The sequence below is a fragment of the Spea bombifrons genome, chromosome 5 (genome assembly GCF_027358695.1).
Source record: "Spea bombifrons isolate aSpeBom1 chromosome 5, aSpeBom1.2.pri, whole genome shotgun sequence".
NCBI classification, from domain to species: Eukaryota; Metazoa; Chordata; class Amphibia; order Anura; family Pelobatidae; genus Spea; species Spea bombifrons.
The window spans coordinates 84,505,004-84,518,837 of NC_071091.1; the positions used below are offsets into that span (position 1 = coordinate 84,505,004).

The window sequence follows — 13,834 nt, forward strand, 5'->3', positions numbered from 1 at the left end:
TACCACTGCACATTTAGGTGACTATCACAATTTGTAAATTAAATGTTGCATCCTCTAGGTGACATGATAAACCACAAAAAAGGGAATTTTGGTTGAGTGATGCTTGCAGGCCAATAATCTGAGACTTTACGTTCTCAGTCTGGCACGTTTCATCCAGACAACAGGCTTATTTTAAGGACTGGTGCACATTATATATGCACCTGTATAATTGTGAATATAATATAGTGGCAGGCAGCAATGTAGCTCACAAAGCCTTATTCAGTAATACCACCATAGAATAAACATTACTAACCTTACAAACTATTCCTAGTTTATATGTATGACATTTAAGCCTAAAAGTTGTGACAGACTCAAATGTTTACATATATCAAGCATTTACTGTAAAAATGATCGTATTACTTCATCGTTGAAGGGAACATAATTAAAATATTTTCCACCTGTGATCTATCACCCAAGTTAATCCCAGATACCATGTACTAGCATTTCATTGTAAAAATGAGGTAGCTACGGCATGTTTTCATCCCTTGCCATATACAGTATCTCTGTTCCTACTCAGATAAAACAATAGATACAAGTTCTACATTATAATTCCAATGATTTTAGTAATCTTCCCCTATTTTATTCGGGGATTTTATGAAATCTACCACATTAATTATGTATTACACAGGACTAACAAACGTCTCGTAGGGGATGGTCCTTCACAATGCATAGTGAGGGAGCCGAATCTCCAACACCCATGCATACTCATCTATATGTTTCTGATTCAGTGACTAAACCAAATTGCAAGAGTAGTTCAGACATGCAGTGTATTTTGGTTACCAACTACCAGCCTGAGTGACCCTGCTCAGTTTAGTTCAAATTGAACTGAAAGCACATTACATGTCTCAATACAAAGATACATGTGTCAATCAGAACCATGCCACGAGAACAGGAATTGCCAAACAGAATAGAGAGCAGCTGCACAAGCCTTGTTCACCGATATAAGCCTCTGAATGAGATGTTAAAAGCCATTAATATGATTTCCAACTATTCAGAAAGACAGCAAGTGATAACACAGGGCCAGTTTCAATGCATTGCTTCAAAGAGGTATCCAACAAGGCAAACAGCTACTTTGGTTACTTCATATAGTGGTAGATGAGTAGTACAGTATTCCAGCAGAAGTGGTAGAGGTTAAAATAGGGAGAACATTTACATATGCATAAGATTATCCTAAAAACAGGATAAGAAGAGACTGAGAAGGTATTTCTTGCATATGAGACTGGTTTTGTAATGTACTATGTAATGTGAACCTTTAGGGTTAAGAATCTAGAGGTAGATACGGTATATTGTTTTCGTTCTCAAAGATTATGGGTTTCGTAATGGGAACATTAGGTGTTAGGTGACTTTTCTTGCAACATCTGGAACCCTATGAGTAAGTTATACCTTTTGCCTGGGGAAGCTATTGATTGTAGTATCTGTTCAGTTTTGGTACAAAGTTACATGATGGGGGAACTTTGTTTTTATAAATAGATGATGCTATTTCTTGATAAACGTCTGTCTTGCTTTCTGACTGAAATGTTGATAGTTCATCAACAATGGTTGTTTAATGAAAAAAAACATGCATAGCCCTTAGTTTCAGCATAATGAATAGATATAGCTCAAACAAGTGAAAAGGGAAAGAAACCAAAGACACTCCCAAATGGCAAAAAATAAACCTTCATCAGAGATTTTTCCCTTTTTGGCCGAAACATTTGGTAGACCCTTGTTCTCTTTCCCTAATCATAATATATATATATATATATATATATATATATATGTCTTTTTGGTAATATTTTGGCATGGTTTACACTTCAACAGGTAATGTTGTCCATTCCTTTGTGATTACATGCGTCTCTATATACTAAAATATAAAAAAATAATAATAAAAAAAGTCTACATAAATTTGCAATTATCCAATACGTGACACGCTATTTTATAGAAATGTGCGCTCCGGCCACTTTTTTGTTTGGTTGTTTGTTTACATATACACATATTGTGGATATAGGAACACAGCTGTGTGATTATGAGACATATGATTATGTACGCATTTATGGAAAGTGTTGTTTGCCCACTTGCGTTCATTATTTTATCACAGCTGATGGTGGTCCTGCTCAAACAAGCTTACAATCTAGTCCTATACTCTGAAATTAAGGTAATAATAGTTTTTTAAAAATGCTGCTTTTTACAGCACTGAAACACTTTACCATAAAACAAAAGCATGCTGATCGCGTGACAGTACAAATCTAAGGCTGTAGTTGAATGTGTGTGAAAAACTACTGCATTTAGCTTACAGAGAAACAAAATGATGAGATTCAAAGCATGTCTATTTTCAAATCTTATGCATATTTCATGGAACAGGAATACCCTAATAAAGAACAGCATACTTTTTTGTAATTTGTAATATGCCTTAGAAGCATTTACTATGCTCATCTGTTTCCATTATGAGACGGCAGGAGCAAAGAAAGAATAAACAAAGGTAAAACATTTAACGTCAATGAAAATAAAAAATGATTTCCAGTCCCAGGTTATGTGGATAACTGTGTGTTATATACAGAGCAATACTTTTAGAAATCAATGTGACTCATACATCATCATTTGACGTCAGTGCAAAAGACTTCGTGGATCATGAAATATTCTTCCTTCCTTACCACTGAACTACTAACTTCTTCGTTTATCTGGTATTCTGGCTTGTCTAGACAAACCATGCATTCTACTACAATATAAGATCGATATTTTACTGCATAATGTAGGTATGCATATTGAATATCCCCCTCTACAATTCCAGTGTTGTTATGACCTAGTATAAGCATTTAAATTAGTCACTTAGACTTCATATGGAAAATAAGGCAAGTCTCTTTGGTCAAGAAAACAACGCTTCAATACAAAAAAAAAACAAAAAAAAAAGTATACAACTAGAATATAATGTTTTAAGATAAGAATACTACCAAAAAAACCTTAAAAAGCTAAACCGGCTTTATGGGAGATGAAGAACGACTATGATAGAGATAAATTAATTGGAGAAACCAGGCGAACAATTTTCCATGAATCGATCAATAGTTGTTTTTTGTCCCATTTACGGTTTTAGAATCACAATAACAGAACACTTGAACAGTCAATGAGTATTCCAAGAAACATGCTTTTGTAATATGTTTTGAATATAAAATATGTAGCAAAACAATGTCATAAAAAGACTCCTGTGACAACATGAAGCTGCATGCTGAGCGTCCTTATTCTTCAGGGGTCATGATGAAGGGGCCTAAGTTTAAATTTATGCTAAGTTTGTATTATAGTTATAATTACCGTATATTCCGGCGTATAAGACGACTGGGCGTATAAGACGACCTCCAACTTTTCCAGTTCAAATATAGAGTTTGGACCATACTCGCCGTATAAGACTACCCCTCTACCCAGCGTACAACAACCAGCCAATCACGGCAAGCAATGTACCTTACCGGTGATTGGCTGGTTGTTATACAGACATATACATACATACATACACTGCCCTTACACACACACACACATATATATATATATATATATATATATATCTACACATACTAACATACACCTGTCAATACATACACATTTATACACTGCACTCACCACACACCCCTGCCTTTACACACACACACACACACGTATATACATATATATACATATATATATACATACATACACACACACACATGTATATATATATACACACACACACGTGTGTGTGTGTATATATATATATATATATATATATAATATATACACACACACACACATGTATATACCGTATATATACACACATGTATGTATATGTATATATATATGTATATGTATATATATATGTATATGTATATGTATATATATATATATATATATATATATATATATACACATATATATATATATATATATATACACATATATATATACACACCAGCTTACAAACACACTGACCATCTCACACCAACATACATGCACTGCACTCACACCCCTTTCTCCCCATCTCTTACCTTTCTCATCTTCTATCTTCTTTCGTCCATCCAGTCGTGGGAGCGCGAGGTCTGTCATGTCAGACCTCTGTTTACTGCTCCCTCATCACTACGCGCCGGCAATTGATGCCGTTGCCGGGACATGACGTCATCACCGTCAGTAGTGATTAGGGAGCAGGGAAGCCGAGGTCTGAAGTGCCAGACCTCGAGCTCCCTAATCTTGGTTTAGTTAGAGGGAGGTCGTGATCTCCCCAACCAGCCCTGCTGATCAGAGCTAGTTGGGGAGATCACGATCTTGCACCTACCTCGGCGCGGCCCTGAAGACCGGCCCAGGGGAGGCGGCTTCGCCACTCGCCCCTCCCCTAGAGATTTGTGGCTTTGTGGGACTCTCCGGCTGGGTAAGTATTCGGTACTCGGTTAGTACCCGGCGTATAAGACGACCCCCGACTTTTAAGAAGATTTTCTGGGGTTAAAAAGTCGTCTTATACGCCGGAATATACGGTATATATTTATTATATTTTGCTGTTGGTTTTAGATAGAAATATTGACTCAACTGACTTTATTAAAAGCAATATATAGTTTATTTGGGTACAATAAAAAAAGCGAAACTTCTGGATTAACAAGCATGCCAAAGATGCCAGAAAATCCCATTCCTGGTCTCCGGAGGATGTGGGAGACAAATATACTTGTCTTTTAAGCGGTTACTATACATATATTTGCCAATTTACATCGTTAGTACTAATCACACAATAATACACGGATGACAGTGGGTCTGTTCAAATATTCTTTTTTTTTAATTCAATGAAATCAGCATTTTAAAAGTAATGACAGTACATGCAGAATTTATTGATTAAGCCCTTCAGCTTGGTTTATTTGTAAACCGTGTAACAAAGTAACCCTACAGAGTACCTTAAGATGTCATATGCTTCGCACTTTAGGCAAAGGGAAACACAACTATATAATACCCACATTATTAAGATACAATGCAAGACAAGCGCACTGAAAGGGAATAAATTCAAAACAGCATTATCCTAAGAAATGACATAGTAACAATGAAACCGCACTTCCACAAAACATAAAGAATACACTTACCTGAGCAAGTTCTTTTTGTTCATTAACCAACCTACTGCAGCTAGCGATCATTTGATCCAGTGCATAAAGCCTGTCTTCAAGCCCTTTGATGGCTTTCATATTCTGATTATCCAGTTTGGCAACAGTTTGACGGCTTTCTGCCAAAAATTGCTGAATTATTCGTGGGTCAAGCTGGAAATTACAAAGAAAGAGATAAACATTATATACCATATATGCTCGGTTATAGTTCCCCCGTGGGAAGTGCTGACAGGGGAGGCTGTCTGAGCGTATCAGAGAGTAGGATGCAGGTCCCCTGCACCGCTGCGGGGGATCTGTATCCTAACCCTGCTGCCTGCCCGGCGCCCGGAACTGCATGTCCCGGGCGTCGGGCGATACGAATTGCGCATTCCTACGCTAGACCCTGAATATAGGCCGCACCCCCACTTTAAAGCATTAAAGTGGGGGGAAAAAGCGCGGCTTATATTCGAGCAAATAGGGTATAATGTATGGACAATATAACAAAGCAACTCCACATAAACATTTTCTTTCATTGTGTGTAAGCTCGATGACAGATTGCTCTCAATATTAAACATATATGCTCCAAATTCAAGACAAATACATTTTTTAAATAGCACTCTACAGAAGTTACAGGAATACATCCAAGGAACTTTCTTATGTATGGGGGACTTTAATTGTGTAACTGATCTAGAATGGGATAAATCGAGCAAAAATCAAAATAGAGTACCCTATCCAGAGCTTTTTGAGATACACTGGGAAAGTACGGACTATATGATGTATGGAGAACCATAAGACCTTTAGCTAAAGATTTCATGTTTTATTCACACAGACATCAATCATTCTTTAGGAAATATATTTTGACAAAAGCTGAATTCATGAAAGAGAGTAACAAAATTAAAATAGGAAACATGGCATGGTCTGATCATGACCCAGTATATCTCGAAGTTAATAGAAAGTATAATAAAGGAGAGTTGACTTGGAACTTAGGGAGACACTCCTGACAAGTAAAGGAAATGTTGAAGAATTATCCCGGATTTTATGTCAGACAGCAGGCTCCTGTTATGCTTTATACTTTCTTTACTACTCAAAGCAGCAAAAAGGTTAACAAACAGGTTAGGTAGAGAAGAAAAAATGACAACCAAACATGACAGGTACAATATGCGGGAGAATAATAATAATAATATGAATACACAGGTATAAGAAAGGTGTAATCAATTAGTCCCTCCTCTTTCTTTGCTGCTCCTTCAGAGAGTTAAGTATCTTGTCACCGTGCTCCTCAATATTACTCTTATTTTGCACATATATGATATATATATTTAATATATTTTATTTAAATTGTGTACTTAATTCATGGTTTATCCCCCTTATTCAATTCATACACCGTTTACACTGTTTACAGGAGGTAACTCCCTCCTCTGTTAGCCCTTCTGGCGACTTGCAGGGACCCCCCTTTTTCATATTTCCCCTTGCTCGTTATTCACACCATGCCGCTTCCACCCTTTGCAGTCGTTTTTGTTTTCACTCCCTCTCCTCTCCCCGGTCTGATCCTGCATTGTTTTAACACTGTGGTTAGACCACCATCTATTCTACCTTGCCCTGCATTCATATCTCTTGGTCTCTCTCTCCTTGCGGTGGCCATTTTTGCTTCTCCTTCCTAGGCTCCTCTGCATCACGTGACGTATGAGCCCTCCCCGCGAGATTACCTCAGTTGGTGCCCAGCTGACTCGCATTCCCGCCCACTCCCTCAGAGCTGCCAAGTTCTTCAGCTAAGTAACATACGTTGTTGCAGTTTGCTCAATCCTGTGAAACAATTTACACACAGTGTTTATTTACCTTAAATATTATCTACACTAATTTTACCATGGCTAACAAAGAGCTAAGAAATCTGTTTCTGAGGCTGTTAATACCATCACAGGTACTGTTATTTCTGAAGGCCCTTTCTCTAATACTGCTAACCAGTCTCTGAATACTACTGTGTCCAATGCCTTTATTACGTCTATGACTTCCATGCAAGATGTATTTTCTAAGTCCATGGAGTCAGCCCTCTCCATAGCCAGAGAGAGGCACAGAGAGCCTATTACCCCTGAGGTCTTTTGGTCAGCTGAGGAATCTTCCCGTGAGTTGGCCTAAGGGATTTCTAAATCGAAAAAGGCATCCCATAAGAGGAAACATCCTCATCCAGACAGAAATCTCAGATCTGATCAACAAAAATGGCATCATCCCAGTTCCCCACAACTCTATGGGTTTCCTCAGCAATCTTTTTCTTGTGAAAAAGAAAGATGGAGGTTACCAACCAGTCATAAATCTAAACAACTATGTCCACTATCAACATTTCAAAATGGAGGAAATACATTTCCTTCGGGACCTCTTGCTAAAAGACAATTGGATGATAAAAATAGACTTAAAAGACACCTATTTAACAGTCCCCATTCATTCGGACCATCAGAAATTCCTTTGGAAAGGCCAAAAATGGCAACTCACATGCCTTCCATTTGGCCTTTCTTCAGCACCTTGGTGCTTCACAAAGATTCTAAAACCTGTAATCGCACTCCTCAGGAGTCGGGGAGGCTTATCATCTACTTAGACGACATTCTAGTAATATCACAAAACCTCAATGCCATACATGTCCACATGACCTGGACTTTATCCATTCTGACAAATCTAGGTTTTATTATCAACGAACAGAAATGTATCCTCCTCCCTTCGCAATAAATAGAATTCTTAGGTTTTGTTATCAATTCCACGGAAGCTACTCTCATCCTTCCTTCAAAGAAATTAAAAATCATTCGCAACGAAATCAATTCTGTTCTCAACAGACAACTTATCTTTATTAGATCACTAGCACGCATAGTAGGCCTCTTATCCGCTTCTGTACAAGCCATATTCCCGAGCTCTTCAACATCTCAAGGCGAAACATTTGAGAGAAAGGCTAGGGTATTAAGACGAAATCCCCCTCAACTCAGATGCCAGAGAAGAACTTCTTTGGTGGCTTCATCAAGTACAATCCTAGAACGGGAGAGCGATTTTCGGATCCTTTCTCGACATCGTTATAGAATCAGACGCCAGCCTCCTTCTTGCTGAACTTCTTCAACTGGAGGGAAATGGTCTCTATGGAGTCCAACATGCATATCAACTATCTGGAATTGTTGGCAGGCTCCTTCACTCTGAAGAGTTTTGTCAAACACAAGACCAACTGCTGTGTCCTACTCAGGATGTAACAGCAGTTCAATACATCAACAAATTGGGAGGCACAAGATCAAAACCTTTAGCAGATTTAGCCGAACAATTTTGGCATTTCTGTCTAGACAACAATATTTCTCTGAAGGCAGAATACCTCCCTGGCTTATCCAATACTATCGCAGACTGGAATTCCCAATTCCTTGTCGATTACAGCGATTAGCAACTCCATCATCCAACATTCCAATAGATCATCTACCCGGAGGCTCTTGGAACAGATGCTTTCCTCCAGACATGTCTCCCAGGGACCAACTATGCATTCCCTCCATTCATGATGATATCCCAAGTTCTCCTCCAAGTCTCGGTTCAGAAACATCCCCTAGTTCTGATAACCCCATGGTGGCCAGCCCAACCATGGTTTCCACAACTCCAGAGCAGGATTGTAGACTTCCCGAGGATCCTCCCAAACTTCCAATCGATCCTATCCGACCCGCTAGGGCAGGGCTCGACAAATACCAGGCCATGGCGACAGAGAATTTTGTCCTGGCGCCTAGGTTTTGTCAGCCTCTTACATCCAGAAGAAATTGTGGATGTAAGAGGCTGAGTCACCACACGGGGGCGCTGCTGCTGCTGTCTGCCCAGGAGACTAGGCAGACAGCACAGCCACTCCGAGCCCGCCCCCGAGCCTGAGATCACTCCCACGGAGTGAGCATGTAGGCTGAAAACACGGTTGCTGCAAAACCAGCAATCGCGTTTTCAGCTGCCACAGGCAGCTTCAGGGAAGGGGACCCTGACACAACACCCCCCAGCTGCCTGATCGCTCCATGAGAGCGACAGTGCAGCGTTAACCCCTTCAATGTCGCGATCGCGGCATTTAGGGGTTAATTCCCGTTTTGTACGGGGCTCTGCTGCTGGTGGTCTGCCTGGAAGCCCAGGCAGACCAGCAACAGCAAAAACGAGCCCCCACAAGCCCTTTGATGATTCCTGTAGGCATGGAAGCCTACAGCAGTCATCAGAGAGACTCCCCCCTGCAATGGCTGGTCTATAGACCAGCAATTTAAGTCCCAGCTGCCAGAGGCACCGTCAGGGGAGAGGGTTCTTTGGTCTCCCCATGAGTGTGGAGAGCAGCCCCAACACCCCCCTGCTGCCTGAGAGCGACAGTGCAGCGTTAACCCCTTCAATGCCACAATTGTGTATGACACATTCGTGGCATTGCAGGGGTTAACATTTGTCCCCACAAGCTTGTGGGGAATAAATATCAGTCAATGCTGTGCTCCAATGGAACATCAGCATTGAAAGGGTTAAAAAAAAATTAAATAAAAAAAACAGCACTGACCTGAAAGTCCAGGGTGCTTCCAGGTCAAATGCTGTGAGTTTAGTAAGTGGGCTAAAAAATCCTGGCTCCTAACTTTTTTACCTGGCGCCTAGATTCACAACAAATTTGTCAAGCCCTGCGCTAGGGAACCCTCACCCTCTCATCCTATCCAACCAACTGACCCTTGTCATCTGGTTGATTTCAGGACATTTGAATCTAATCCAGAATTTTCGATCTCAACTCAAAGATTATTATCCGAGGCATGGGCTCCAGGTACCAGATCTAATTACAGATCAGCCTGGAAACTTTGGATTCATTGGTGCTTACAAAAGGATTTGGATCCCGTTCAAGCATCTATCTCCCACATACTAAATTTCCTTTCCCTCAAATTTGATGCAGGTAGAGCTTACCGTACCATCAACTTTTATCGTTCGGCTATCTCAGCGAACCACATTCCCATTGTCCACCTCCAAGTAGGCAAACATCCTCTCATATGCAAATTACTCAGGCGTATCAGACTTACCAGACCCCCTCTACCTAAATACACTGACACGTGGGACGTAAATTTGGTTTTTCAACTATTATCCAATTGGAATGATAACCCTGACTTATCCCTGAAAATGCTGTCTTGTAAACTATGCTACTGTGTCTTATTTCTTTTAAAAGAGTATCTGATGTGAAATCTCTAGATTTATCATTTATATCTTTTTCTCCAGATGAAGTTTCAGTTAACATTGTTAAACGTACCAAGACTAACCTTAGAACTATTTTCTATCCAAATTTCCCAGACCGTCCCAAATTATGTGTAGTTCGTTGTTTACAAACTTATGAACATAAGACGCTTCCATTTAGATCTCCTATATCCACTCAATTACTTATTTCATACTGTAAACCTCACCTTCCAGTATCCTCCGCCAACTTAGCCAGGTGGGTGAGGCATGTCATGTCCTCTGTAGGCATTGACATCTCCATATTTGGTGCACACTCTTCTAGATGCGCTATGTCTACCAAGGCTTTTCAGGCAGGAGGCTCTCTATTAGATGTTATTATAGCTGCCGATTGGTCATCGGAATTTACATTTAAATCCTTTTATTTAGACCCACTTCTCATGTTTCTAGGACCGTATTATGATTAGTACTTATGCTTTAAACTAGCATAATAGGAGCCTCCTGTCCGAGATAAAATTACAGATTGTCCTAGCCTAGGCGTCAGGATTTTATTAAAGACAGGAGGCGACTATTATCCCTCCCTTAACCCACCCTTTGCTCTCTCTTTCAGCCTAATCATTTATTCCGTTACACTGTTATGATTTCATCGTTCCTCTTCACGAATTCATAGTTCCAGTTCTTCGTTTCAGAATTTCTATGGTTATTTCCAGCACGAAAGAGGAGGGACTAATTGATTACACCTGTCTATTCATATTATTGGTTCTCAGCATATTGTACCTGTCATGTTTGGTTGTCATTTTTTATTCTCTACCTAACCTGTTTGTTAACCCTTTTGCTGCTGTGAGTAGTGAAGAAAGTATAAAGCATAACAGTCGCCTCCTGTCTTTAATAAAATCTTTATTTCCTGACACCTAGGCTAGGGAAATCTGTAAATACAACACAATTTTTTCAAGAAAATTTAACAGATGATATTAGTTTGGGAAGCGTATGGGGAGCATATAAATGTGTTCTGAGGGGTTATCTAATTAAGAAAGAGGCTCAAAATAGAAAAAAGGGAAGGAAGAAGATGGCTGATTTATATATTTCTTTGAGCAATTTAAAAAGAAAATGTGTTGACTCCCCAGACACCACCTCTGTTTCTAAAATGATCCAAATTAAAAAATAATTTGTAGAACAATCTGTTAGCAAGGCAAACAATATTATAATGAAGATGTGGGTAATAGGGCAGATAAAATGCTCACTAATCAATAAAAAAAAATGAAATTTAAAATCAAGAATAAATATAAAATAACAGATGGATCAAATCAATGTTATAGTCCAATAGAGATAGGAAAGGCGTTTGAAGTTTGAAGAGTTCTATTCTAAATTATATAACATTCCAGGACAATTTCACCATAGAGACCAGATTAAAAAATATTTATTAGAATCTAAACTTCCAAAAGTTTAAAGGATCTAGCTAATCAGTTCGACACCCCCATTTAATGAGAACGAAGCTATTAAGGCATTGCAAACAAATAAGGCTCCTGGAACAGACGGATTTACAGCAATATTCTATAAAAAAAAATAACGATGAAACAACTCTCATCACATCTAACTAACTCTTTTAACGAATGCTTGGGCAACTTTATTTCCAATCCCAAAACCGGGAAAGAATAATACAAAGGTATCTAATTTTAGACCTCCTTAATAAATATAGACATGAAGACCTATTCAGCTATACTAGCCGATAAATTAAAGCCTGCCTGTCCATTTTTAATTCACATGGACCAAACTGGTCAACCAATACAATTCCTTCATTATTCTTAGCCTTAGACACCGAAAAGGCTTTTGACAGAGTAGGATGGATCTTTCTTGAGGAAGTCCTACGTTGTTATGGTTTTGGTGATAATTTCACTGGCTCTGTGATGACCTTATATACTAAACCTAATGGTAGAGTAATAGGTCAAGGGATAAATTCTAATTGATTCAGGATAACTAACGGCAGGGGTGTCCTTTTAGATATTAAGGGAATTCGGATTGGTGATTTAAAAAGCAAGATCAGCCTATACGCCGATGATGTTTTGCTGTCCCTTTATGCCACAGAAAATTCCTTGGTTTCATTGATGGACAAAATTTTAAGTTATAGTAAATTCTCGAATTATAAATTAAAAAGACACAAGCCGCGATATTATTTATCCCGGATTCCGTGAAACATAAACTGGTGGAGAGCTATGACTTTACCTGGGAGACTAGCAAGATTGATTATCTAGGGATTGTCATCCCATTTAAGATTTCTCAAATTATTGAAATTAATTATTCAGGATTACGGCACGATAGGAGTAGACAAATCAGGGAATGGAAGGAGTTTTTTGTCTCGTGGTTAGGAAGAACGAATATTGTAAGAGCCTATAGCGTTCTTAAATGTAAACTGGATTAAATTATTCCAAAAAAATATTGAGAAATTCATATGGGCAGATAAAAAACCTTCGCCATAAATTTTATATGCCCACAAAGATAAGGGTGGGCTAAATGTGCTGTATTTGGGAAGATACATTCAAGCTAGTACATTATCCCATATGATGAAGATGCAATATAAACAAGCACGTATTGGCACGTCAAATCTAGAATGTATGTTATGGTTGCATTAAGATACATTGGATGCCTTAAAAAGTGAGATGACTATCTCTATTAAAAGTAGCCTGGACTTTTGGCTAGTATTTAAGAAACGTATAGGAATGAAAGATAAAATTCTAATACCATCACCCTTAGAAACACTATAGAAGAATATTCCCCAGTCGTGCCTTGAAATTGTAAGATAAAGGACATCTCGATTTCTGAAAAAATAAAATCCTTCACCCAACTCTCTAAAGCAGTGGTCCCCAACCTTTTTGGCAGCAGGAACCGGTTTTGTGGAAGACAAGTTTTTCACGGACCGCAGGCAGGGGGGTTTTGGGTTTTATTCAAGTGCATTACATTTATTGTGCAGTTTAATTCTATTATTATTAAATTTAATAGGTGCAGCCTATGATTGGGTGTGGCCTATATTCGAGCCAATATGGTATATATATATATAAATATATAATTTAAAAGTATCTTATAAATCAATAAGTGAAACAAGTATTTGTTCCACTTCAAAAAACATTACGGTTTAACAAATTATCTGCTTCTTGATTTAAATGCATGGTTTGCACAATCAAAAAATAACTCTGTTTTTAACAGGTATAGCTTTATCCCTATTATGTTATATGATATTACAAGAAATCAAACTGTATATGTCCATTAACAGAAATCCATTCAATAACATACGGTCCTTTTCTATTCAGCACTGTGAAAATAACTTTCTCCTGTTTTTTTCTGTGTTTGCTTTATCTGTCTTCTGGTGCAAAGACAGGCTTAACTTTTTTGGCATTGACAAAACTCATCAAGTGACAAATGAAATATAAATATATACACCACCATGTGCTACTTACTAAAAATGATACAAGTCATTAAAATGTTCTCAAATTCCAGCACAATCTGGCTTTGATCTACTTAACCCATGATTAAACCATTATGCCAGTCAAAATTTGCATTTGCTAAGGGTAAGTTGTTTACTTACAGTGGAA

The 13,834-nt window shown here is 38.5% G+C and overlaps 1 protein-coding gene across 2 annotated transcripts in view; it reads right to left on the reverse strand.

Annotated features, from left to right (window-relative positions):
* RB1CC1 (RB1 inducible coiled-coil 1) overlaps positions 1–13,834 on the reverse strand; it is a 64,698-nt gene that overhangs the window by 34,569 nt on the left and 16,295 nt on the right. For both annotated transcript variants that reach the window (XM_053468434.1, XM_053468433.1), the window contains exon 7: positions 5,094–5,264. In XM_053468434.1, coding sequence (XP_053324409.1) covers positions 5,094–5,264 — 171 coding nt within the window. The remainder of the gene's footprint in view (positions 1–5,093; positions 5,265–13,834) is intronic.